Source organism: Solanum dulcamara, chromosome 1, assembly GCF_947179165.1.
Source record: "Solanum dulcamara chromosome 1, daSolDulc1.2, whole genome shotgun sequence".
NCBI classification, from domain to species: Eukaryota; Viridiplantae; Streptophyta; class Magnoliopsida; order Solanales; family Solanaceae; genus Solanum; species Solanum dulcamara.
The window spans coordinates 23243132-23268769 of NC_077237.1; the positions used below are offsets into that span (position 1 = coordinate 23243132).

General features: G+C 38.0%; 1 protein-coding gene across 1 annotated transcript; it reads right to left on the reverse strand.

Annotated features, from left to right (window-relative positions):
• Positions 1-1090: 1090 nt before the first annotated feature.
• LOC129903139 (protein LUTEIN DEFICIENT 5, chloroplastic) lies at positions 1091-25200 on the reverse strand. Its single transcript, XM_055978644.1, has 16 exons — positions 24888-25200; positions 24625-24775; positions 13939-14146; positions 13766-13837; positions 13543-13653; positions 13160-13351; positions 12879-13040; positions 10813-10908; positions 10632-10733; positions 10116-10148; positions 9934-10014; positions 9765-9847; positions 8130-8261; positions 1893-1953; positions 1709-1774; positions 1091-1544 (listed from the first exon to the last, which is right to left on the reverse strand). Exons 1-16 carry the CDS (start codon positions 24967-24969, stop codon positions 1371-1373), a joined length of 1806 nt encoding a protein of 601 aa, XP_055834619.1. The 5' UTR covers positions 24970-25200; the 3' UTR covers positions 1091-1370.
• Positions 25201-25638: the final 438 nt, after the last annotated feature.

The window sequence follows — 25638 nt, forward strand, 5'->3', positions numbered from 1 at the left end:
CGAAACAAAAACCTCAAACTCCTTTCCTTGTTGTGTGAGTTATATGTGTTTGGTGTTGTGTCAATTGTGTTTTTTGATTTATTGTGAGTTTGTGTGTGTTGTTCTTTTTCTTTTGCTTGTGTGCAGATGAATGAATGTCTTTTTCTTCTCTTCTTGTAGATTGTGAGTCTTTTTTTCTTTTTTTTTTATTGTGAAGGTGTGTGTCTTTATGTAGTATAGTGTAGGAGTATAACATGAGATGAATGGAGTGTTGTGAGATAATGGTGAGTGAAAATGTGAGGGATAGTGGGTAGATTAATGGGGTTAATGGGGTAGTATAGGTGAGTGGGGTGGTGTAGGTTAATTTTTTTTAATTAAATATAATAAGAAATATAAAAAACAAAAATATTAGCCAACTATTTTGAATTAATAAAATACAAAAAATGTTAAATAGCTAATCTAAAAATATAATTAAGAAAATACTAGCTTATTTATTAAACCGAAATTAAAAGAAAATATTTTAAAAAATAATTCGTTTCTTTTGAAAAAAAAATAATAATAGTAAAATTGAAAAACAAAACTTACTCTAAAATAGGACTCTATTTTTGTAGATTTCAAATCTTTTAAACTAAACTTAGTAAAATAAGATAAAAAATAAAATGTTTAGTTTAGATTTTTTAAAAAAAAATTTAAACACTAAAAATGATGTAAAACCTTAAGTTCAATCAAAAATTACATGTTTACGCTTCCCATAATTCAAAACCGGTGACTGCGTTTTGTCAACACTCAGTATTTCTGTTTCCTTCAATTGGACTCCAATTTGTACCCAGTTGAACTCCCTTTACATACATACAGGCGATTTTGTGTGTTGAACTTCGTGTCTTCTGATTCACTAAAAGAGGAAAGGAATAATAAAGTGAGATTAACACCCAATTTTCGTTTGGTTTCTCTCCCCTACCTTCACATTCATCAGAATCAGTAGAGCAAATTCTGCAGTATAGATCTGCTTTTAATTTTGCAGTGTTGTTTGACACTAACTCATGTTGTTATGAACTAGCACTAGTATTAGTATAGCCTAGTGTAAAGTAATTAATATTAGTGGGAAAGGAAATCAGAAGAAGAAGAATTTACTGGTACAACAAATACTGATGATTACAACAATCGAGAGCTTGATTGAAATAAAATTTGACCATTTCAAGGCTTGAAAAAGAATGCCACCAAAAGTGGATTCAATTTTGATGAGATTTTTGCCTATAAGGGTCCACAGTGTAAACCATTACTTGCAGCAAAGGAACTATAAAATTATGGACTTCTTTATCTTGACTGGCAGCTCATGGTTAAGGACCCTAAACATAGTATCCCTATTTGTTGTTGCTTTGGATTCAATTCTATTATGGTCGAACAGTAGAAGCTTCCGTTTCGGCTCTTTGGCTTGACGCTGAGTTGACATCTACTTCTAATGTTGCCGTCTCCAATTTGGGCATTACTAGAGGTTTTGTTCTTTGTGTTACAGTCATTTTTAATCCTTCTGTAGTGTGGATAGTAGCCCCAGTTGTCATTTTAACCTGCAGCCAAGATGATTATACTCAAAGTTTCGAGTAAGACAAGAAGTCATATCCTAAAGTTCATCCAGGTGTAACAGGTACAGAGACAACCTATATGTCAGTAATAAGTCTTCTCATTTACCAAAGGGAAATGCCAAAAAATAAGTGAGAACAGCATAACTCACAGGAGGAGCTCCAAGAGCCATTTGAAAATCAAACCGTCGAACAAGCATTGCAACTGCCACTATATTCTGAAGATAGATAAAAATTATGAGGGGAGCTCTTGAAGATATACGAATGTTAGGAGAAGCTAAATGCAGTAATGACATACAACGTCCCACTACTGCAGTCTACCATTTAAAGGATTACCTCAAATGTGGCAAACATGTCTCCAACACATTTTCTTGGTCCTCCGCCGAAGGGAAGGTAACTGAAAGAATGGAATGGAAAAACCCTTGTTAGCTTATGTCTATTTCAAGCTCTAAAATGGAGAAACATCAGGATACTTTCCCATGTTAAATCGTACTGATATTAGCTCTACATGGAAATAAACAAAGATATTGACATGGAAGTTACTGCACGTCTCCAGGAGGAGATGGACTAAATAAATTAATTCTATGCAATCTATCCAGAATGTACACAAGTGACTAAACTTGATAAAACCCTTGGTAGTTAAAACCTACCTTTAACTTCTAAAGGCATCAAGACTATCCAATTCATCTGATTGTTACTTCTTTTAGTAACGGATATCAAAATTAACCCAGAGCTAAATACAATTCATCTGATTGTTACTTCTTTTACTTCTTTCCAAAATTAGATTTTTACTGATATTCTAACAAATTGCCTTTGTCAACTGTTATCTGAAATGAAGTCGGAAGTGGTTTCATGTGTTAAGAATGCTATGTGCATGATTGAAATATCACTTAGAGAACTACAAAATTTGCAAAGTCAAGATTCTTCAAAAAACTCAAAAAAGGACTCTGCAGATCCTCATCATGTGCAAATTTTCCAATGCAATGATCTTTTTGTAATGACCCTCCAGGTCATTTTTGAATTAATGCATTCATTTCATCATTTAGAGCGTTCCTATAGCGACCCCAAGTCATTTATGACTTGCTGGCACTAACTGTTCGGTCGCCTGATCGCTCGTTTGGGTTTTAGGCCCGTTTCCCTGTTTTGGAGCTTTTATAACTTGACAAGTTGATTTCGGTCATAACATCAGGTAAATGACCTCAGAACGGAATTCCGACAGATCCATCAACTCTGGAATGGCCAAATTAGGCTACTAGCATGGTCGGCACGAGTATCGAGGCATTTGGTGTGAGTTTGGGGCCATATAGCATTTTAGCCTTTGAAATTTGGCCTAAAGTTGACTTTGGTCAACATTTTTGGAAAATAAGCTCGGATGAAAATTCTATCAGCGCGGTTAGTTTTGGAATGTCGATTTTGTTCTAGAACGATCCTTCGTTCGCTTTCCGAGGATTCTGGTCTAATCCCAAGGCGTGTTGTTGAAATTGGCTAAAAATGACACTTGAGTGTGGGATCCATTTTTCGTTAAAATGACTTCGTATGGAAATTTTGAATGCGCCATTGAGTGCGGAACATCGAATTTGGTGGAGTAGCATATCCCGTTTGCGCGCACGAGATTCCGAATGAATCTCGAGCATCCCGTCGGGGATTTTGAACTAGGGAAAAACAGCTGTTGCAGCACCTTGCTGGTGCAAGGGTGATTTACCCTTCACGTTCGAGGGCAGAGGGCCGTGTTCGCGGAGAACAGGTAAACTGGTCTTTGCGTTCGCAAGACCCTTGCCGCGTTTGCGCAGGTCTGATGGCCAAGCCTCCACTTTTACGGGACAGGGGCCGCGATCGCGGAGCTCTGTTTCCTTTCCCTCCGCATTTGCGAGACGTCCTCCGCGTTCGCGGAGATCTAGACCCTTTCCATCCGTGATCGCGGGCCAGTTAGGCCATGTTTGCGAAGGCCAAATCCCTGGTCTTTTAATTAAAGACCAAGGACGATTTCAGCCATTGTTGGCATCTTGGCGCTTTAATTTCTCTCGTTTCTTGTCCAATTTTAGTGATTAAATTTCCAGGCATTCGGAATTGTTGTGGCTACGTGGGTTGGTGTCGGAAAGTATCGGGGAGGCTTCGTGTGAGGTAAATTCGCGCAATTAGCAGCTGCCATTGTTGAGTTCAAACTTTAAAATGTGATTTGCTTGCAGGTTCATTTTGGGACTCATTTGGGCCCCGAATTGTGTTCCATTTTGGAACACAAGTTCGGGGTAGTGTTTGGGACATTTTCAGGAGTCAATTTTGGAATTACCTGAGCGGGTCGCACATTTCCTTTTTTGATTTCGAAATTGGTCCATCTCCAAATTTGATAATTTTAGCGTAAAAACGATCGTATTGACGTTGTGATTCTATTTTTGATAGTGTGGCAGCGTTCTGAGGCCGCGAAAAACTCCAATTACTTGAGTTGGAGTGCGCGTTCGGCCTACAGGTAGGCTACGGCTTCCCTCTCCTTAGACTGAGCATGTTTAAGCATTTGTATGTTGATTTGTATGAGATTGGGAGTAATTGGAGGTCGATCATGCTAAATTCCTAGAAACCATGTCTTAGGCTCTATTTTCGGGAAATTCGGGTTATTGAAGCATGTCGCCCGTTATTGTTGATCATCTATTTGGAAGCATGTTTGGCCTTAGTCTAGGCTTAGACTAGTTATTGCCATAGACTTGCGTATTTTTGGAGGCGTTAGAACTTGAAACTTCTCCAACGTCGCTTCGGACGGCTTAGCTCCTTGTAGACTGATATAGCAAATTTGAGTCTGATAATCTGGGCCTTAGCTAGGCAGTGACACCGCTCTTGGAATCGTATATCCATAATTCCCTGATTTCATCGGTCCCGTAGCACTTGATTCTTGGTTTTGGAAGTCTACTCGTCGATTCTGGTTGGATGTGGTTCGAGCTAGAGTGATTTATTAATGGCACTTGGATTGGAGGTGCTCCCTGTGATGCTCGGTTGGCCGCTGATCGTAATTCTGACCGATTCGCTACTATGGTTCAAGTCCCCAATTCACTCCACCGCCCGCGGTTCAAGTCCTTGCCTTGGTATTATAGCCTTGATTCAAGTCCCTAACTTTACTTAGCCGTGGTTTAAGTCCACCGCCGTTTACAACCTTGGTGCAAGTCCATAGCTACCTTTTAGCCTTGGTTCAAGTCCATAGCTACTTTCACTTCGGTTCAAGTCCTTGGTCATATTTTCACGAGGTTCAAGTTCACGATTATCGTTTTCCTTGGTTCAAGCCCTTGGTTATCCCAAATCTCGGTTCAAGTCCTTGATCCTTTCGTATTCATCTGGTTCAAGTCCTTAACTCTGTCATGCTATGGGTTGAAAGCCTCCGGCTTTCAGAGTGGTTTGGTTCAAGTCCGCGGGAAATTGTGACACTGTTGGTACTACATTGGATGCCCTTATTTCACTTCAACCATCTTTGTTCTTATTGGGCTTATGGGAGTCCGTTCGGATTTTTACTTTTAAACTTGTGCACGAGCGTACCCATCGGATTTATGGGAGCCCGACGAATTTAGTTAGCTTCTCTCTTTCTCTGTGTGTGAGTACGCTCGTGTACGTACCTATTTGATTTTCTTATCCTTGTCTCTGGTGGTATTTTAGACTCTCGCATTGCATATTACTTTTTCTTTCCTTGCTCAGTAAGTCTATGATGCCTACTCGGTACCTGCTGTTTTGGTACTCATACTACACTCTGCATCTGTTTTCGTGATGCAGGTCCGAGCACCAGTTATCAGCGTTGATCTCGAGCCAGCTGCAGTCTGTTTGGAGGCGAGGGTGAGCACATAGCGTTCTGGATTTACCCGTCTCTTTCTGTATGTATGTATATATATATTGACTTGTCTTTTGCTTTTTGAGATAGTCTTGTTTCTATGGTCCATTTTGGGACTTGTACTCGTTTTGTAGTAGCTCTGTACATGTGACTTCCAGGTTCTGGGAGGGATCTTTTATTTGTATATATTTTGGTTTGCTTCCTCCCTTTCATTTGTGTTCCTATTATTTTATTACTGTTTTTAGTTGAATGTTGGTCTTCTACCCTTACATCCCATTACTCGCAATTCCAGAATATGGGTTGGCTTGCCTACTGGTGGATCATAGTAAGCGTCATCATGATTTGAGAATTCGGATCGTGACACTTTTCTCCTAAAAGTAACCACCTTATGGGAGTTATTATAAACTACATCAGATGAAAAATGCAGTACAGAGAAGGACAATTTCGAGTAGGGAAAGAATGGACATCTATAACAATAAAGCATTATTTGCTTCATGAATTGCTGACTAAAACAAGAGATTGACCAATTAAGTTCTAGAAATATTTGTTGCACAGAAACCAGAAACCCAATGAACAATGATTTACTTGATAAAAAGGTTGAATTATGCTTTAGGTATACTTTAATTCCAATACATAACTTAACTGTATTTCCAATCTAATTCACCGATGTTAGACTCAAGGGAGAGTTCAAAGTGTAAAAATATCTATCTCATACTACTCTAAAGTACATCTGCTAAGTGCTAAGCTTGAGCTTCAATCGAATTGTAGATTTATAACAACAACAACAACAAACCCAGTATAGTCCCACCATGTGGGGTCTGAGGAGGGTAGAGTGTACGCAGACCTAACCCCTACCTTGAAAGGTAGGGCAGTTGTTTTCGAAAGACCCTCGGCTCAAGAGAGGAAAACAAGATAAAAGGTCAGATAGGGACAAGAATATTGAAAACAAGATGAAAACAAGAAATAGCAAAAGTGAGAAAGTCATGATAAAATAGTACGGAAAGAAAGAGGCATTTACTACTATAAATAAATAATATAATCAAAGTACAATGGTCCCGCACCTATAAACAGCAATACAATGCAGAAATCAAATTGCAATAAACATTGAGCAGAACTACAACTACTATGGTGTAAGAATAAGTCACCTAGCATTTTATCCTAATCTGTGTCCTCCACAAAAGAAATTGTAGTGCGCTACTGCGCCTACTAATAGGAAAGAATAACGGGACTATTTACTAGTCTTCTACCCTAATGTGGGTCCTCCACACCCTCCTATCTAAGGTCATGTCCTCGGTAAGCTATAACTGCGTCATGTCTTGTTTAATCACCTCTCTCCAATATTTCTTCGGCTTACCCCTACCTCTTCTGAAACCATCCATGGCCAACCTCTCACACCTCCTCACTGGGGTATCTGCGTCTCTCCTCTTCACATGCCCAAACCATCTCAGTCGGATTTCCCGCATCTTGTCTTCCACCGAGGCCACTCCTACCTTGTCCCGGATAGCCTCATTTCTAATCTTGTCGCTCCTGGTATGCCCACACATCCATCTCAACATTCTCATCTCGGCTACTTTCATCTTTTGAACGTAAGAGACCTTAACAGGCCAACACTCCGCCCCATATTACATAGCCGGTCTAACCACCACTTTGTAGAACTTGTCCTTTAAGTTGTGGTGGTACTTTCTTGTCACGGAGCACACCGGAAGCGAGACTCCATTTTATTTTTTCTAAAGGATATTGAAAATAACTGTCTTTTTACTATGTGATCGTATTTGTATATTTGATGAACACTAAATTTGATTTTTTGGGGGTAAGCAATCAATGATTTTAAGGTATTAATAGACCAAAGTAATTTACATCCATCCTTGTGGGTAATACTGAAACTGCGAAAAGATAGGTATTGCTGACAAAAAGTAAGTAGGCATGTAACTTGTAGAAAAATGACACTTTACCCATATCTTCTAAGTAATAATTAAATTATGTTATGATCCTAATGCAAAAAGTCCCACATCGGTTAAATGGGGAGCTGATGTGGGGCTTATATAACCTAGGGCTTTCCCACCTTAATAGCTAGCTTTTAGGGCGTGGTTATCTCTGGGTTGTATCAATGGTATCAGAGCTAGTCATCACCCTTTGTTCCAACCGTGCCACGCAAAGGGCTACCTGGGAAATAGCTACCTACTTGTGGTAGAGTGAAAGCTGCCTAGAGTGGAGCCGTCGAGGATGACGGATGTGGAGCGTGGTGGTTTGTTATGATCCTAATGCAAAAAGCCCCACATCGGTTAAATGGGAAGTTAATGTGGGGCTTATATAACCTTGGGCTCTCCCACCTTAATAGCTAGCTTTTAGGGTGTGGTTCTCCCTGTGTTGTATCAAATTATGATCATACAATATATATCCACATTCTTGGGAACACAAATATTAGAAGCTTCCCCAAAGAAATTTTCCAACTTCAGCCTTGCAAATGGTGAAAGAGACCACATATAACATGGCTCAAATCCACAAGATCAAAATAGCGATGACAAACATAAAAAAATTTGAGCTCAGTAACTCTAACTTGAAGTGTCAACTACCATAAATATGATTACCTTTGATCATGTCATTTTCATTGGTAAGTCATTAGAAGAAAAAAAAAGAAAAAACAATCTCTAATAATGGGATTAAAATTAACATGCACTTCAAGAAATGACTAGTACTTTCACTAAAAATACAGACAAAATTGAGCTACCTCTTTTGTACACAATACACTAATGCGCTGAAAACTGCAATACCTGTAATTTTGGTTTGTCTCATTTGGGTTAGGTCCATCTAGTGGCCACCTCTCAGGATTGAATCTATCAGCTTCTTCCCAATGATTGGGGCATCGATGCAAGTTCCAAACAGAAATGAAAATGTCTTCACCCCTGTGAAAGTGACAAAATAATCTCAGAATATGATGATTAAAAGATGATCTCAGAGAACCTAAACCAAATATTGGCTACCAGCTAAATATGGTGCAGATGTAAGTTCCTCTTTCAAGGTTTATGAAGATAATACCTCAGTTTCACTAGGCATGGACCCCATGACAAACCCATGTGTTAGAAAACTAGACTTTAATAGAAGTATGACCAATTCTCACTATATGAAACAATTTTTTTCCTTTTGATCTCTTCAAATGAAAGGCACAGTATGGAAACAGCCGTCCTACCTTGGTAGGAGTCAGGTCTGCGTACACTTTACCCTTCCCAGACCCCACGTGTGGGATTTCACTGGGTTGTTGTTTGTTGTTGTTGTAAATGAAAGGCACAGTATGGGAAAACTCAATCACTTTCCCTCCATTTCTAATTCACCTTTTTCAAGAAAATCTGTGAATGGCCAAATTGATCCTGAACCACTCTGAGTCTGAGACTCTACCTTTTTCCACTTTCTCCTTGTAGAAATGTTCAAGGTAGAACACAAAATATATACTATGCATGGTGAAGACCTCCATGTTCTGTGTTCAGCTACTATTATGCGAAGGGAGGACATAAGGGTGCAAAATCAGATTAAGGAAGAGAAGTCTGCTGAAACTATTGCCAAACTACCAAAAAAGCTTTAAGATTAGAGCTGACAAAACGGACCTAAGTATACTACTATCCGAAATATTTATGGAGCAGATGTTTCAGCAAACTAGGAACACGCAGTGTTATCAAAGGCGCGCTTAAAGCCCGCATAAGCCCTGAAGCGAGGCTCAAAATGTGTTGAGCGCTTCGCCTTACTTAATGTGTGCTTCAGTGTCATCATCAAGATTCTAAGACGTACTTGTACTAGCCAATGAATCTCTTTTGAAGACACACTAAACAATTGATATTTCTCTTTATCGTAATTATTTTTCAATTTTTTTGTTCATATATTTGTCATTCATGCTTATAAATTATTAGTCTTTAGACTAAACATATATATTTGTATGTTTTTCTCCCTTTGCGTCTTTTTTCATTAAAGCCCAGGTTTTATTTGCGCTTTGCGCTTAAAGCCCCAATGGAACTTAGAGCTTTTTTGTGCCTTTTGCTTTTGATAACACTGGGAACACCAGTTTATTTCTTTCTCATAGCAAGATAGAAATTATCTGCAGTATCCACTAGTTTAAGCATCTCTGCACCCTGAGCATACAAGAGTTACCAATATTGGTAGAAAGCTCGATGATGTATTATTCAAAAGCAAATGGTGGCAAAGGCAATCAGTTGATTTCATTATCTAACAGCCTACACCTAAAACGCTAATAGAAAGCTCAAATATTTCTTTTTCATCCCTTTGCTTCTTATTTTTTCTGTTCCGAGGGAAGGAGAGATGCATTTTCAGTCTCTCCAAATATTGTATACACTCGTTGGACAAATATTTAATTGATAAGGATTGTGCGAAATGCTTCTCAGAACAGATTTCGTGATAACCTTTTAATTGGGTAACCTCCAACTACGTCCTCTTCAATAGAACGACGAATCAAGACTGGTGGCTGTGGGTATAGTCTTAAAGACTGCAAAGCAAAAAGAAGCATTTCAGAAAGTAATCACTTGCAAGCACAAACAAAGGATTTATGCTTGAAGGTAACATTCTTCTCACTTCATTAATCACACGAGTTGTGTATCTGAGTTTCTTTAGATCTTCAATGGTTGGAAACCTATCCCCTAGAACTGAATCGACCTGAAATTAACAATAAATACACTACATATCAGATCCAAATGGCGATTCTCCATAAAGCTGATTTAAATATTCTAAGTGACTTTTTTACTTTTTTAACCCACCTCATCTTGAAGCTTGGCCATGACACTAGGTTCCTGCAGTTAATCAGGGTTGAAAGAAAGGTCAAAGATACTTTAATGAAGAACTTCACAGCAACCTATTGGAATAGCTTTATCTCCTTTTTCATATCTTGAATAAACCATAATTTCCATAAGTTCAACCATGAGAAAAACAATAGCTCTAGCCAGTATAGTTTTGGAGTGAAACGCGACAGGCAGACGATCTAAATTGACACTTAAAAATTCTATCAAAGAAGCACATAAGTTTTTTGAAGGAAAAAGCTTCAGATAGAACTAAAAGAACATCTGCATAGAGTTATCTGAACTCCGAATTCTCAAGCTTCTTGCAATTGATTGTTATTCTATTTTATGGAAGCTGCATGAACATAAGAGCACATACTTATGATTAGTTTGTGTATGCACCTACTACTGTCACTCACAAAAACTCCAACATGAAAAAGGAAAGAAGGAAAGCGAAATACTTGTGCTTCTGCCTGAACTTGACAGAGGTAGACCAACCTTGGACAACAGATAAAAGGTCCATGTGAGCACTGCCGCAGATGTTTCATGTCCGGCTATAAGCATTGTCATGAGGTCATCACGGAGTTGCTTGCTTGAGACCTACAACTTAATGCATGAGAAGCCTCTAAACCAAATTGTTTGGCAGTGTAAATGCATCCAAAACTCCAATGTGTCATACCTCATCTCCAGATGCTAACAAGAAATGGAGGATGCTAGGATCTTTTTCATTCATGTATTCCTCGTGAAACTGCAACTCTTCTTCGTCAACCATCCTCTGAAATGCATTTTGAGGTAGGCACGACTCAGAACAAAATTACTCACAAAAGATCAAGCAAAACAAATTTCGCTACGTATCAGAAAGGCACTGACAATATAGTAAAAAGAGTTAAACATTGGTTGCATGTGAGTACTCAAAGCAACATATCTATCAAAATCTATATTTGCAATAACACCTGCAGCTCATTTACTAAAGGGCATGGTTTTTGCGCTTAACTCTATTTGCAATAAGCTGTCCTTTCTTTGCCTTAATCCTTGACTCAATTATTGTTTCTTATTAACTTAAGAAAAAAAATTACATTTTTTGTCACAAAGTTCATAAATCTTATTCGAAAAGTTGGACAATTTATTTTCAAACAAAATGCTTAATCGTACTGCAGATTAGTTAAGAAGATATAACAAAGTAGCCATGGGGCTTTGCTGTATTAGAGAGGAGGACCACTCAGTCCCAGTTTCAGTCCACAGTGATGTACAGGTCCATATAAAACCCATACATCCACCTCCATTAAGACCACTATGCTAGTTCCGTGAAGCACATCTTCAGAGAATCTTTCTAATATCCGATTACCACTTCTCTATTAATACTTAGTTTGTTACTGCTGAGATCTTATCGTGAATCATACTAATCCCTGTCATATTCAAGCACATTATGGTCCATCATTATTTATAAGGCAAGTTGTTCTGAAATTTATAACATAAAAGGTACAAGTTATGATCTTCTTTTTCTTAAGAAGAAGAAGAAGAATTGCAGTAGTAGGATTGTTAGGATCTTAGGATCCCTCTTGCGATCCTATATGATCCTTACTGATCATAGGATGACTCCTTTCCAATCTGACCACTTATTGACATTAGGGATCTTCTTCTGCATACATTTTTTAAAATGATGTGCGAACATAAGAAAGGAGATTGGGAGAATGGGAAAATCTCTTACACAGTAGTTTCCTAATGGTTTGTAGATTTCCTCTGTTGTGGGACGATATATCTAATATTCTAACACAATGCTTCAAGGTCAAATATGGAAAAGTTACCTTCACTGTGCATTCTATAATGTAGAATTGAAATTGAACAGGTGATGTTGATCAATAAGCAGCACTTGGTCAGAATTGTGCCTGAACAGCGGCAGAACAGTGGCTAGAATCGCATTCATTTTTTTAAAAGCTTATAAGTAGAATTATATTATTAAATAATTGTGGCTAGAATTGTATGCAAACAATGGCTAGAACAGTGGCCACTCAAAAAGCGGTTGAAACAGATGTCAGAAGAGTGGTTCGACAATGGATAGTCATTGAATATGTGATAGAACAGTGTTGGAAGAATCACTAAAACAGGTGTATTGCTGTCGGATGATCATTTGAATAAGGCAAAATCAGAGAAAAAAAAATGCACTGTTTCCTCTATAGTGCTAAAGGGAGATGCAATGCCACTGAACGGCCAATGGGAAAAGTCACAATGTCACTAGAGCAAACACTAGAAAAAGATTGAACTAGTGAACCTAGGAAGAAGAACTAAAATTTTGGCTGATGGAGCAGCTGTAGCAGAAATAATTTACATCCTTAACCAAATCATCCATACTCTTATACTATGTGAGAAATAAGACGAGATCGGGAGAATATTTTGTGCAAGTCCAATATCTAGGTGCGGTTATAGATAGGTTATACTATACACAAGATTCTGAAATTGAACATTGTACCAGTCAAACACTTGGATCGTGGAATTTAATGAACCTATGCACATTGAAATTTTAATGACATAAGGTCATTTCTTCATAAACAGGTAAAGGTGTGGGATTGGTTTTATGGAAATACCCCATTTCCAGTAGGTCTGATAAGGCTTCATCTCGAGACTATATACCAAACTATACTAGTCACTTCTATCATGCAGACAATAATAAAATTAGTAAAAGTTCAAAGTCATTCCGTTCTTGATAAGCAGTAGATAAGGATATCTCTGATGCAAATAAAACATTACCTTACATAGAGCAATCAAATCATCCAATGTGTCATTAATCAACTTGAGAGCTGCATTGACCTTTTTAAGCTTTGGAGAGATATCTTTCCAGATAGGCAACTCCCAAACAGGAATCGGTGCAGTACTTCGATCTTCTGCTTCTCTAAGCACTGTATATACAGCCTGAACAAGACAAAAATCACAAGCACAGGTACAATTGCTGCTGTCAAAAATAATTAAAACTTGCAATATCTGCAACCAATATATTAAACAAGCAAAATTGATCCAAGCAAAAGTAGTACCTCCACGATACCAGTGTCTACAGTTAACGAGTCAAAATCATAATTAAATACAGCTTTGCCAATGATGTCTAATGTTAGACGGGAGAATAGTGATTCCATCTCTACGTCTTCTCCATCAGATGCAGCAACATCAAGCTTTTTACACAACCTGTCGGTTGCTTTTCCAAATAAGCCAATCATAGCTGCTACATACTACAATCAGCAATGGAAAATGATGACAATAGTAAAAATGTAGAAGGATTTTGCCTTCTCACTTAACGCTACACAAATAGATAAAAATTAAATAGAAGACCAAATTAGCTCATATGAATTCAGCAAGAGGCCAACTAACGACAATAAGACAGAAAAAGAATCCCCAAGAAGTAGAACAATTGCATTGATACCTTTTGATGCAATGCTGGTACAATGGCACGCCGCCTGACGCGCCAAATTTCTCCATCTGCAGGTATAAGTCCCTTCCCCATCACAAAGTCCAATATTTCAGCTAGGATACCCTGGAGATGGAGGAGTCAAAAGATAACATCTTTTGAATTTTGAGTTGATTATTTGTTCCGACACCCTTTATATTCAACAAATTAATAGAGTACAGACAGCAAATTGATTTACCTTAGAATAAGCCTTTGAATTATCTTTCAGTATATGTTTGGCTATTGATGGATCAGAAACTATTAAGAAAGACTGCAAACAATGTCAAATCATCCAACAATCATACAGAGAGTCCGATTGACTTCAAAATGCACAAGTTAAAAAAAAATAGATTTTGATGCAAATGAACAAACCTTTGGACCAAAAATCAACCGGAAAATTCCTCCATAAGTAAGGTAAAGCTCATAAAGCGGGATGAAGAATGGCTCATCCCGAATTGCGCTGATGGATCCTTTTGCCTCTGGAATGCGAGGATAATCACCCGTCCATCGAGAGAAGAACTCAAGAAACTCCTTTGGTACACCCAATTTAGACAAACCATTTTTGAGCAATGACGGGAATCTACTCCAGAGAAGGGGAAAAACATTAAATTTGGCCACAGAAGAAACCAGAATAACTTGAAGTGCCTATTAATCATGCTAAAAATAGAAATATGTTGCGTCAAAAGAACTTATCGAATTAAGTGGATAGCTATAGTTCATGAGCCTCAATAAGGAACAAACTGCTAACTAGATATATCAGCAAGTTGCTTCAGTTTCCTGAACATCTCAATAAGGAAAATGTAACACCTCAGAAGTCCCTAGCTAGGATCAGATCAGAAGAAGCACAGAAAAATTCTAAGTTTGCAAATTTTTGGAATTTACGGACACCATCTACTGGCCGTAGATGGGACTTCAGAAACCGGAAAATTGGTTTGAGATTTACAAGCCAAGTTTACGGACCGTAAATCCTTTTACGGGTCGTAAATCTGGGTTGTAGATCATCTTCAGAAAATTGGAATTTTCATTGAACAGAACGAGCCATGTTTATGGATCGTAGATCGGTTTACGGACCGTAGATGGGCCTCGTAAACCAACCTTCAAAACTCAGAAATTTTCTGATTCTTACGAAGCCCATTTACGAGTCGTAGTTGGAACTACGGGTCCGTAGAAAGGGGCTCATGAATCAATGTTCAAAAACTCAAAAAATCAAGCCTGATTCTATGAGAGGAATCTACGGACCGTAGATGACCTCCGCTAGTATATTTTCAAGGTCATTTTGGTCTATTCCCACTCTTTTAATCCCTATACTATGTTGTTTTAACCTATTCTAAGTGGGATCAAGGGAAATTTAGTGATCTAAACCCTCCCTTTCACGCACAAGACACAACATTAGATTTCTTCTCCCTCAAGTTTCCTTTCAAGCAAGAACTAGGGTTCCAAAGCTTCAAGTCTCCATTCAAGAATTCAAGCCAGGGTTTCCATGTCTCCTCAGATTCCTTTTCTCCAACAAAGTGACTATCGAATTTTGCGTAATTAGTTCTCCCATGAAAGACTCAGATTTGATGCAATATAAAAAGAAATTTGATCATCACTCAAAAAGTTCCATCTGATTGACCTCTCTAAACTTTAGCTCTTGAGCAATTATTTGATCCATATAAGTTTAGAAGTTGCACCATCCAATATTCTGCCCTTTCACTGGATATGACAACTGTCAAATGAGTTGGCAGATTTAGTCATAATCTGCTCCATCAATGCGCTGGCAGATTTGATGTAACTTGCTCCACAAATAAGCTGGCAGATTTGATTATAATATGCTCCTGTAAATATGGAAATTCTGCACAAACTCCTTCAATCTCAACAATTTCATCCAAATGCACCAAGCTCTTCTAATCCTTCTTGTTCTTTTGCTGAAACAGGTAATATATCGTCAGCTTTTCTTAGTGCCAATTCCAACCAAATAGATTCTTGGATCATAGATTCAGGCGCTAGTGACCACATGACTGGAAGTTCCCATTCTTTCTCTACTTACACTCCTTGTGCAAGGAACAATAAAATCAAGATAGCTAATGGTTCCTTCTCTGCAATTGCTGGAAAAGGAACTATTAAACTATCAGCATCTCTCGTACTTCATGATACTCTTCATGTTCCAAAGCTCTCTTGTAATCTAGTTTCTGTCAGTAAATTAACCCGTTCTCTTCATTGTCGTGCTACTTTTGATTCCGATTTGTGTGAATTTCAGGAAAAGGTCTCGGGGAAGATCATTGGCAGTGCTAGAGAATCTGGAGGTCTTTATTTTCTTGGGGAACAACTCACTACAACTGAATCCTATTTGTTTGAACTCTACTTTTGTTTTGAATAAAGTCATGCTTTGGCACTATAGGCTTGGACATCCAAGTTTTTATTATTTAAGACATTTGTTACCTCAGTTATTTAGAAATAAAAATCTGTCCTTGTTCCAATGTGAATTCTGTGAAATAGCTAAGCATCACCAATCTTCTTTTCCCTCTCAAAAATATCAGGCTTCAAAACCTTTTATGATGATTCATAGTGATGTTTGGAGACCGTCTAGAATTTCAACAATGTTTGGAAAACGGAGGAAAACGATCATACTAGATTGAGTTGGGTTTTTTTTATTGAAGGACAAATCTGAGGTTAAAAATGTGTTTGAGACTTTCTATGTCATGGTGGAAACACAGTTCAATGAGAATCAAGATTTTTCAGAGTGACAATGGTCGTGAATTTTTTAATGTTTTTTTCAAAAAAACTGGGGTGGTACACCAAAGCTCTTGTCCTGATACCCCCTCAACAAAATGGTATAGCCGAAAGAAAGAATAGGCACCTTTTAGAGGTAACGCGAGCTTTAATGTTTACTAGTAAAGTTCCACAACACCTTTGGGGAGAGGCTCTCTTGACTGCCACATACCTTATTAATAGTATGCCATCTCTTCCTCTTGAATTTAAAACACCTTTTAAAGTTTTCAGAGAGAGTTTTCTTAGTTCTAGGTTAACTACAGATCTGCCTCTGAAAGTTTTTGGTTGTACAACATTTGTTCATGTTCATAATCGTAGTAAACTTGAACCACGGGCGAAGAAGTGTGTTTTTGTAGGATATGCCCCAAGTCAAAAGGGATATAAGTGTTATGATCCACATGCTAGGAAGATAATTGTCACAATGGATCTAACTTTCTTTGAGTCCCAACTCTATTTTACTACTCATCTTCAGAGGGAGTATCATGTAGGTGAAGATTCGTTTTTTTGTGATATTGAGGAAACTAGACATCTGAAAAATGAGGAGCCTGATATTACAATAAATACTGATGTGAAGGATCTAGGAGAAGATATAAATAAGTGTGATCCAAGAGATGATAGGGACCTAAGTGACTTAAATGATAAAAACTCAGAAGATGAACTTGTAGAATCTTCAACAACAACAACAACAACAACGAACCCAGTGTGATCCCACCATGTGGGGTCTGGGGAGGGTAGAGTGTACGCAGACCTAACCCCCACCTTAAAAGGTAGGGCGGCTGTTTCCGAAAGACCCTCGGCTTAAGAGAGAAGAACAAGGGAGGAGAAACAAGGAAAAACAAGACATAGGTCAGTAAAGCCAGGCATATAACAGACAATATAAAGATATGAATAATGAGAGCGATAAAGCGATAAAGTCAGGGTAGGAAAGATCGGGGATAAAGGAGCATTAACTACTATAGATAAAATAGGATACCCAAAGTAGACTGGGCCAACTAAAATAAGCAGTAATCCCATGCAAAATCATATGTTAAGACAAATGAGCGCGACTACGACTACTATGGAGAACCGATCGGCCACCTAGCCCACTATCTTAGTCTGAGTCCTCCATAGCCTCCTATCTAAGGTCATGTCCTCGGAGAGCTGCAACTGTGCCATATCATGTCTAATGACCTCTTCCCAATATTTCTTCGGCCTCCCTTTGCCCCTCCTGAAACCGTCCATAGCCAACCTCTCGCACCTCCGCACTGGAGTATCTGTGTCTCTCCTCTTCACATGCCCAAACCATCTCAGTCTCGCTTCCCGCATCTTGTCCTCCACCGATGCCACTCCCACCTTGTCTCGGATATGTTCATTCCTAATTCTATCCATCCTAGTGTGCCCACACATCCACCGCAGCATTCGCATTTCCGCGACTCTCATCTTCTGGACATGAAGTTTCTTGATTGGCCAACACTCCACCCCATACAATAGGGTCGGTCTAACCACCACTTTGTAGAACTTGCCTTTGAGTTTTGGTGGCACTTTCTTGTCACACAGCACTCCGGAGGCGAGCCTCCATTTCATCCACCCTGCACTGATGCGGTGTGAAACATCGTCGTCGATATCCCCATCTTCCTGTATAATAGACCCAAGGTATTTGAAGCTTCTTTTCTTTTGAATGGCCTGGGTACCAAGCCTCACTTCCCCGTCAGCCTCACGCGGCAGGCCACTGAAACTGCACTCCAAGTATTCTGTCTTGGTCCTACTCAATTTAAATCCTTTAGACTCCAACGTCTGTCTCCAGCCCTCCAGCTTGTCGTTAACTCCGTTGTGAGTCTTCAAATAACAAAAATAAAAATGGGAATAGAGAACAAACAAAAGAAATGCAGGTGTATTCGAGAAGGAACCAAACTCAAGGAAAAAAGACCGAAGATTCTCAACACTACCAAAAGTGAGTTCAGCAAGACCTTACTGGAATTCAAGGTAATCTTCCAATTGACTCTGTTTCTAACTCCACAGATCTGGACCTACTTATTGCGAAACGCAAAGGTGTTAGAAATGCTCCTAAATATCCTATTTCTATGTTTGTGTCCTATAAAAAGTTGTCTCTTAGTTATTCAGCCTTTACTTCACAACTTTCTAGTGTGGAGATTCCAAAAAATGTGCAGGATGCTCTACGAGTTCCCGAGTGGAAGGAGGCTATTTTGGAGGAATTGCGAGCTCTTGAAAAAAATGAGACATGGGAGTTAGTGGATTTACCAGAGGAATAGAAACCAGTGGGCTGTAAATGGGTGTTCACCACCAAATTCAAATCAGATGGATCTTTGGAAGGGTATAAGGCTCGCCTAGTAGCTAAGGGATTCACGCAGACATATGGCATTGACTATCTGGAGACGTTTGCTCCAGTAGCAAAGCTAAACTCAATTAGAGTTTTGTTGACACTCGCAGTAAATCTTGACTGATCTCTACAACAATTGGATGTGAAGAATGCTTTCTTGAATGGGCACCTAGAGGAAGAAGTCTATATGGATCCTCCACAAGGTTTTGAAGGGAAGTACAAATCAAAGATATGCAGACTTAGAAGATCTATTTACAGTCTAAAACAATCTCCAGGGGCTTGGTTCGAAAGGTTTACTCAATTTGTGAAGAAGTAAGGATATGTGCAAGGACAAGCACATCACATAATGTTTACTCGACATTCAATTGAAGGAAAAACAACAGTTCTTATAGTGTATGTTGACGATATCATCCTTACAGGAGATGATGTAGTTGAAATAAATAATCTAAAGGAACGTCTTGCCTCAGAATTTGATATAAAGGACTTAGGTCCGCTGAAGTACTTTCTCGGCATGGAGGTTGCACGATTGAAGAAAAGAATTATAGTGTCACAAAGGAAGTATGTTCTTGATCTGTTAAAAGAAACAGGGATGAGTGGTTGTAGACCAACTGAAACTCCAGTTGAAAAGGAAGGAAAATTGATTGATAAGGGCCAATATCAGAGAATGGTAGGCAAGTTGATTTACTTGTCACATACTAGACCTGATATTTCCTTTGTTGTGAGGCTAGTCAGTCAGTTCATGCATTATCCACGAGAAGAACACCAAGAAGCTGTTTATCGAATCCTAAGGTATCTAAAGAGTTCTCCTGGGAAAGGGTTGTTCTTCAAAAAGAATGAGCAAAGAAATGTTGAGGCTTATACAGATGCGGACTAGGATGGTTCATCTATTGATAGAAGGTCTACATCTGGATATTGTACATTTGTTTGGGGAAATTTAGTGACATGGAGAAGTAAGAAGCAAAATATGGTGGCTCAAAGTAGTGCTGAGGCTGAGTGTCGATCCATGGCACACGGAATTAGTGAAATGTTGTGGTTCAAGAGATTGTTGGAAGAACTAAGAAGACCTGTGAGTTTTCCAATGAAGTTCTATTGTGACAATAAGGCTGCCATAAGCATTGCTCATAATCCAACTCAACGTGATAGAACAAAACATGTTGAAGTGAACAGACACTTCATTAAAGAGAAGATTGAAGATGGACGTGTGTGTATTCCTTTTGTTCCAACAACTGAACAAGTTGCAGATATTTTCACAAAAGGTCTTTTCAGGACTACCTTTGAGTCCTTTGTGAGCAAGTTAGGCATGTTCGATATTTACATGCCAACTTGAGGGGGAGTGTCGAACGAGTTGGCAGATTTAGTCATAATCTGCTCCATCAATGAGCTGGCAGATTTGATGTAATTTGCTCCGCAAATAAGCTGGCAGATTTGATTATAATCTGCTCCTATAAATATGGAATAGGATATATTATTCTATGAAAATAGTTAAGAGGAAATCCCTTGATCCAAGGATCTCCCAAGAATTAGGAATTGATTAGTTTAGCTGATCTTACTCGTTCTCCTATAAATATTGTACAAACACTATGAATAAAATTGTACAAACACTATGAATAAAAATATACTTTTGCAGTATCTAAACTTTCAGCAACTACAAATATTTTCTTACACTTCTAAGGCACTAAAGTACCTCGAAAAAAATGTAGTATCCAAAAGTAAGCATCTATTAAAAAGTGACCATGCCCGATCTTCATTTGTATATCTAAAAATCTTCTCACTTACTCGATTCTCATAGAGTAATCCTTGTCCTGAAATAGATTTTATATATCGAAAGACACAAAACACTGAATCCTAATGAATATCATATGGTGAGTCCATAAATCGGCTTAAAACACTTAACTAAAAAGCAATATCATGTCAACTCATCATGAGATAATTTAACTTGCTAACCAATTCTGTCTCCCGGGATCACCAAGAGCTTTCCTGACTTGTTGGAAGTTAAATCAATGAATTTTTCCCCTTAAAGTACTTATTTTTCTCTTGCAAATTAGAGAAATAGCCATGTCTGATGATAAATATAATCATCCAGGTGTAAAATGGTTATATCATTATCATACGTTTGTTTGTATATTTCAAATGTTCCTCATGATAGGTATCCCAAGTATAATATGAAAATAATTATACACTGAAAACAATCATTAAGCACAATAAATTTATCTATAGCTCTTTTATTTTTGAATCACCAAGGTAGGGTATGTCACTTGGAATTAAATCTCATCGTCTAGTATTCCAATAAATGCTTTTGGAGAAGCCTAAAATTCATAAAATAGGCAATAAAACTAACATAGGAGATCCAAAGACCACTACACACTCAAAAGAAATAATTTTCTTTTGATTTTCCCACCTCACTAGAATATCGCTCACAATCTCTATTCTTTCTCACAAACTATTTCTTAAACCGTGTCTGTGATGCGTCACGCTTCTTTCTCTCTTTTGTTGATGTGTATAACATTGCCAAGAGTCTGCGCTTTTATAGATTAAAAGAGCAGTGGGCTACAAGAATGCTACAGGATAAAGCTAATTCTCCTCCACATCTTACCAAACTTTGGCTCCAAAGAAAATGCACTCAGCCAAGTAAATTGGCACATGGGTATTCTTACCTCATGGGGATGGACAACACAAACTTCTCCTCCAGACCCATTTACCTGAAGAAGGCAACTCTGGGCTTCTAGCTTGAGTGTCCACTGACAAGTTCCTTACATAACTTGAACTAGTCTCTTGGTACCACCTTAGTTAGCATATCCGAAGGATTTTCACTTGTAGGGATCTTCTTGACCTGCATAGATCTGTCATTTATCTTTCTCAAATTCAATGATATCTTACGTTGATATGCTTTGTCCTTGCATGATACATGGTGCTTTGCACTTAAATTATCTCAATAGATTATATATTCCTTTTGTTGCAATCCAAGTTTTTTGAAAAAACACTTAAGCCATACAATTTCCTTGTCAGCTTCAGTAGCTCCAATATACTCTGCTTCAGTTATAGAAAGTGTGACACACTTTTACAACTTCAATTGCCATGATATAACTCCCCCTAAAAAGGTAAATAAATATCTAGTAGTAGATCAGCATCTATATATCCGTTCAAGATTGGATCAGATTCTCCAAAACTCAAACAGTCTTCTGTGGTACCTCTCAGGTACTTGAGTATCCACTTGACTGCTTCCCAGTGTTCTTTTCAAGGAACCTGCTAACAACACCAACTGCATGAGCAATATTAGGTCTAGCACATACCATTGCATACATAAAACTCTCGACTGTTGAAGAGTAAGAAACTTTTGCCATATTCTTTTTCTACTTCTTTGTTGTAGGACACATCTTCTTGCTTAACTTCAGATGATCAGCAAAAGGTGTGCCAACAACTTTAGTACTCTTCATGTTGAAGCAATCCAATACACCTTCAATGTACTTCTCCTAAGATAGCCACAAATTTCTGCTTTTCTGTTCTTGAAAAATCTTCATCTCCATAATTTGTTGTGCTGGGCCCAAGCCCTTCATGGACTGGGAGATGATAAATTTGTTCCCTGCATATTCATTGGATACGGAGATGAAGTGTTCGGGTATAGACTGTAGGATCCTGTAAAGAAAAAGGTCATCAAAAGTAGAGACGTAATTTCCGAGAAAGTGAAGTTAGAATTGTTGATGACTACTTTCTCTGTCGACAGCATACGATCGACCCACTGCGACACCCAGAGACTTCAAATCCTGGATCCGCCTCTGGATGTAAACCATCCAAGAAAAGATGGAATCTCTACAGAAAAATGGCACATACAAGCTAGTTGAACTTCCAAAAGGTAAAAGACCGCTTAAGTGCAAATGGGTCTTTAAACTCAAGAAAGATGGAAATGGCAAGGTGGTCAGATACAAAGCTCAATTGGTGGTAAAAGGCTTCAAACAGAAGAAAGGTATTACTTTTGATGAAATTTTCTCACCTGTTGTCAAATGACTTCTATTCAAACCATTTTGAGCCTAGCACCTAACCTAATCTTGAAGTAGAGCAATTGGACGTGAAAACTGTATTTCTTCACGGAGAATTGGAAGAGGAGATTTATATGGAGCAGCCAGAGAGATTTGAAGTATCTAGAAAGAAACACGTGGTGTACAAATTGAATAAGAGTCTTTATGGATTGAACCAAGCACCAAGGTAGTGGTACAAGAAGTTTGACTCTTTCCTGAAAAGTCAAACTTACTCAAAGACCTATTATGATCTGTGTATATACTTCAAAAGATTTTCTGACAACAACTTTATTATTTTGTTATTGTATGTGGATGACATGTTAACTGTAGGGCAAGCCAAGGAGTTGATTGCAAAGTTGAAGGGAGATTTTTCCAAGTCTTTTGACATGAAAGACTTCGGCCCAGCACAATAAATTCTAGGAATGAATTGTTCAAGAATGAAGCAGCAGAAAGTTGCAGCTATCTCAGAAGAAGTACATTAAATGTGTACTGGATTGCTTCAACATCATGAATGATAAGGATGTTAGCACAACTCTTACTAGTCATCTGAAATTGAGCAAGAAGATCTGTCCTACAACAAAGGAAGAGAAAGAGAATATGGCCAAAGTTACTTATTCTTCAATAGTTGGGAGTTTGTTGTGTGTAATGATATGTACCAGACCTGCTATTGCTCATACTGTTGGTGTTGCTAGCAGGTTTCTCGAAAATCTTGGAAAAGAACGGAAGAAGTCAAGTGGATTCTCAAGTACCTGAGAGGTACCATAAGAGATTGTTTGTGTTTTAGAGGATCTGATCTAATGTTGAAGGACTATACAGATGCTAATATGGCATGGCAGGTGACCTTATTATACTTTGATAAAAGTAAATCCACTACTGGATATTTGTTTATATTTTCAGGAGGAGTTATATCATGGCAATTGAAGTTGCAGAATTCTGTCGCACTCTTTACAAATGAAGCAGAGTATATTGCAGCTACTATAGTTGGCAAGGAGATGGTATGGCTGAAACGATTCTTCAAGAACTCGAATTGCATCAAAAGGAACATATAGTCTATTGTAACAGTCAAAGTGCGATAGACTTGAGCAAAAACACCATGTAGCATGCAAGGACAAAGCATATTGACATGATACATCACTGGATTCGAGAAAAGATACAAGACGGACTTATGCAGGTCAAGAAGATAAGTTCAAGCTATGCAAGGAACTTGTTGACATGCACTCAAGCTAGTAGCTTAGAGTTACCCTGTTCAGATGAATGGGTTTGGAGGGAGAGATTGTGAGGCCCATCCCCATGTGGTAAGAATACCCATGTGCCAATTTACTTGGCTGAGTTATTTTCACTTGGAACTAAAGTTTGACAAAATGTGGAGCAGAATTAACTTTCTCCTATAGCATTATTGTAGCCCACTGCTCTTTTCATCTATAAAAAGATAGACTCTTGGAAATTGATAAACACACCAAACAAAAGAGAGAAAAGAAGAGTGATGCATCATAGATAGGGTATAAGTAATAGTTTGTGAGGAAAAATAGAGAGGGTGAGCAATATTGTAGTGAGGTGGGAAAACGAGAAGAGATTATTTCTTTTGAGTATGTAATGATCTTTGGCAGGTGGTTTTTTCCTTATTCATAAGGATTCCATGTAAAAATCACGGTGTAATAATGAATTTTTTTAATTCTTGTTATTACTTTTATTATTGCAAATATTATTTCTATGGCAGGTTTATTCCCAACAATAAGTAGTATAGAATACTGCAAATAAAGAAGTCTCAAACTTCCTCCATGCTTTAAATTGAGAATGTACTCCGTTAAACGAAGTTTAAATTACTTGATGAACTTATCATTATAGGTCTGTTTTGTTCATCTAACTACATATTTAAAAGAAAATAGCAAAACCAATGCGAGCCACACAAAGATTATCCACTACAGTCAAACAAGACCCCCCCAAAAAAGAAGAAGAATTTGTGGTAACTGAACATACCCAGATTGTTCAACAGTAAACTCGCCGGAAGCAATACGAGCAGACAATTCAGCTCGCCTTTTCTCTTCTAGAAGCATCTCCACCTTCTTCACTCCTTGGTCTACCGACTCAGGCTCTCTTCCATTTGAAGAACACCTAATTGTAAAATTTTCTGCACCAAAATAATGAAGGAAAAATCCCATCTCAATTAATGAATTATTTCCTACAAAAAGAAAAGAAGAAAAGAAGAAAAGAAAGAAGTAAGGATAGAAACTGATAAGTACCATTGAATTTAGTAGATGAAATGGGTCTGTATTTAGAGGAATGGAGTGTAGGGAATTGAAAAAGAGGAAAAGAAGAAGCCATGAAAGAGAAAATGGAGATAATGGAGTGTGTAGTTATGAGTGAAGTTAGCAATGTGGTGCACTCAATAACCGCTAAAACCGAAGAGAAAAAGGAAATTAGTAAATTATTTGGATTATGGAGTGTTGTTGATGTAAAGATACCAGCAGCCGTCCAAAGGTATCTTTGTTTTGGTTTGGTTTGTAGGCCAAACAAGGATATTTGGACCAACCAATGTTTGGTAGAAGTTAAATTTGGTGTTTTGGAATCTATGGAAGTTTAGGGAGGATGAAAGAGTATTATACAATACGAAGATGCGTTTACGGCTCATCTTATTATATTTTTTTTTTGTTTGATGTTGATTAAATTCGAATTGTGATCTAACTTCAACCCCTAATTGGCGCCACCCTTTTCTCCCCCTTCTCTCTCCTCTCCATTGTCTACTTTCTCAGTGCTCTCCACTCCTAGTAGAGTCGTCGACATGATAATTTTTTTTAGTATTTATAAAAGAAAGAGTCATTGCCTAACATATTAAAGACATGTCAATGCATCATTCTATGCTAAAAACAAATAAATTTAATTAAAAGGGTCTACAAAATTATAAATCGGATAAGAATTTGAGTTACCTTGAAAGATATTGTAAGATCCATGGATGACACTCTCAACAAGATTTTTTTCATACTTTTAAAATTC

What these genes read in the sequence shown, in the direction of transcription:
- LOC129903139 (XM_055978644.1), bottom strand. Translation starts at nt 24,969, where the DNA reads ATGGCTTCTTCTTTTCCTCTTTTTCAATTCCCTACACTCCATTCCTCT. An exon ending in TGTTAGCATCTGGAGATGAG is followed by an intron (nt 10,734 to 10,812) that starts GTATGACACATT and finishes ATTAAGTTGTAG; the next exon opens with GTCTCAAGCAAGCAACTCCG. An exon ending in ACATGTTTGCCACATTTGAG is followed by an intron (nt 1,775 to 1,892) that starts GTAATCCTTTAA and finishes ATCTATCTTCAG; the next exon opens with AATATAGTGGCAGTTGCAAT.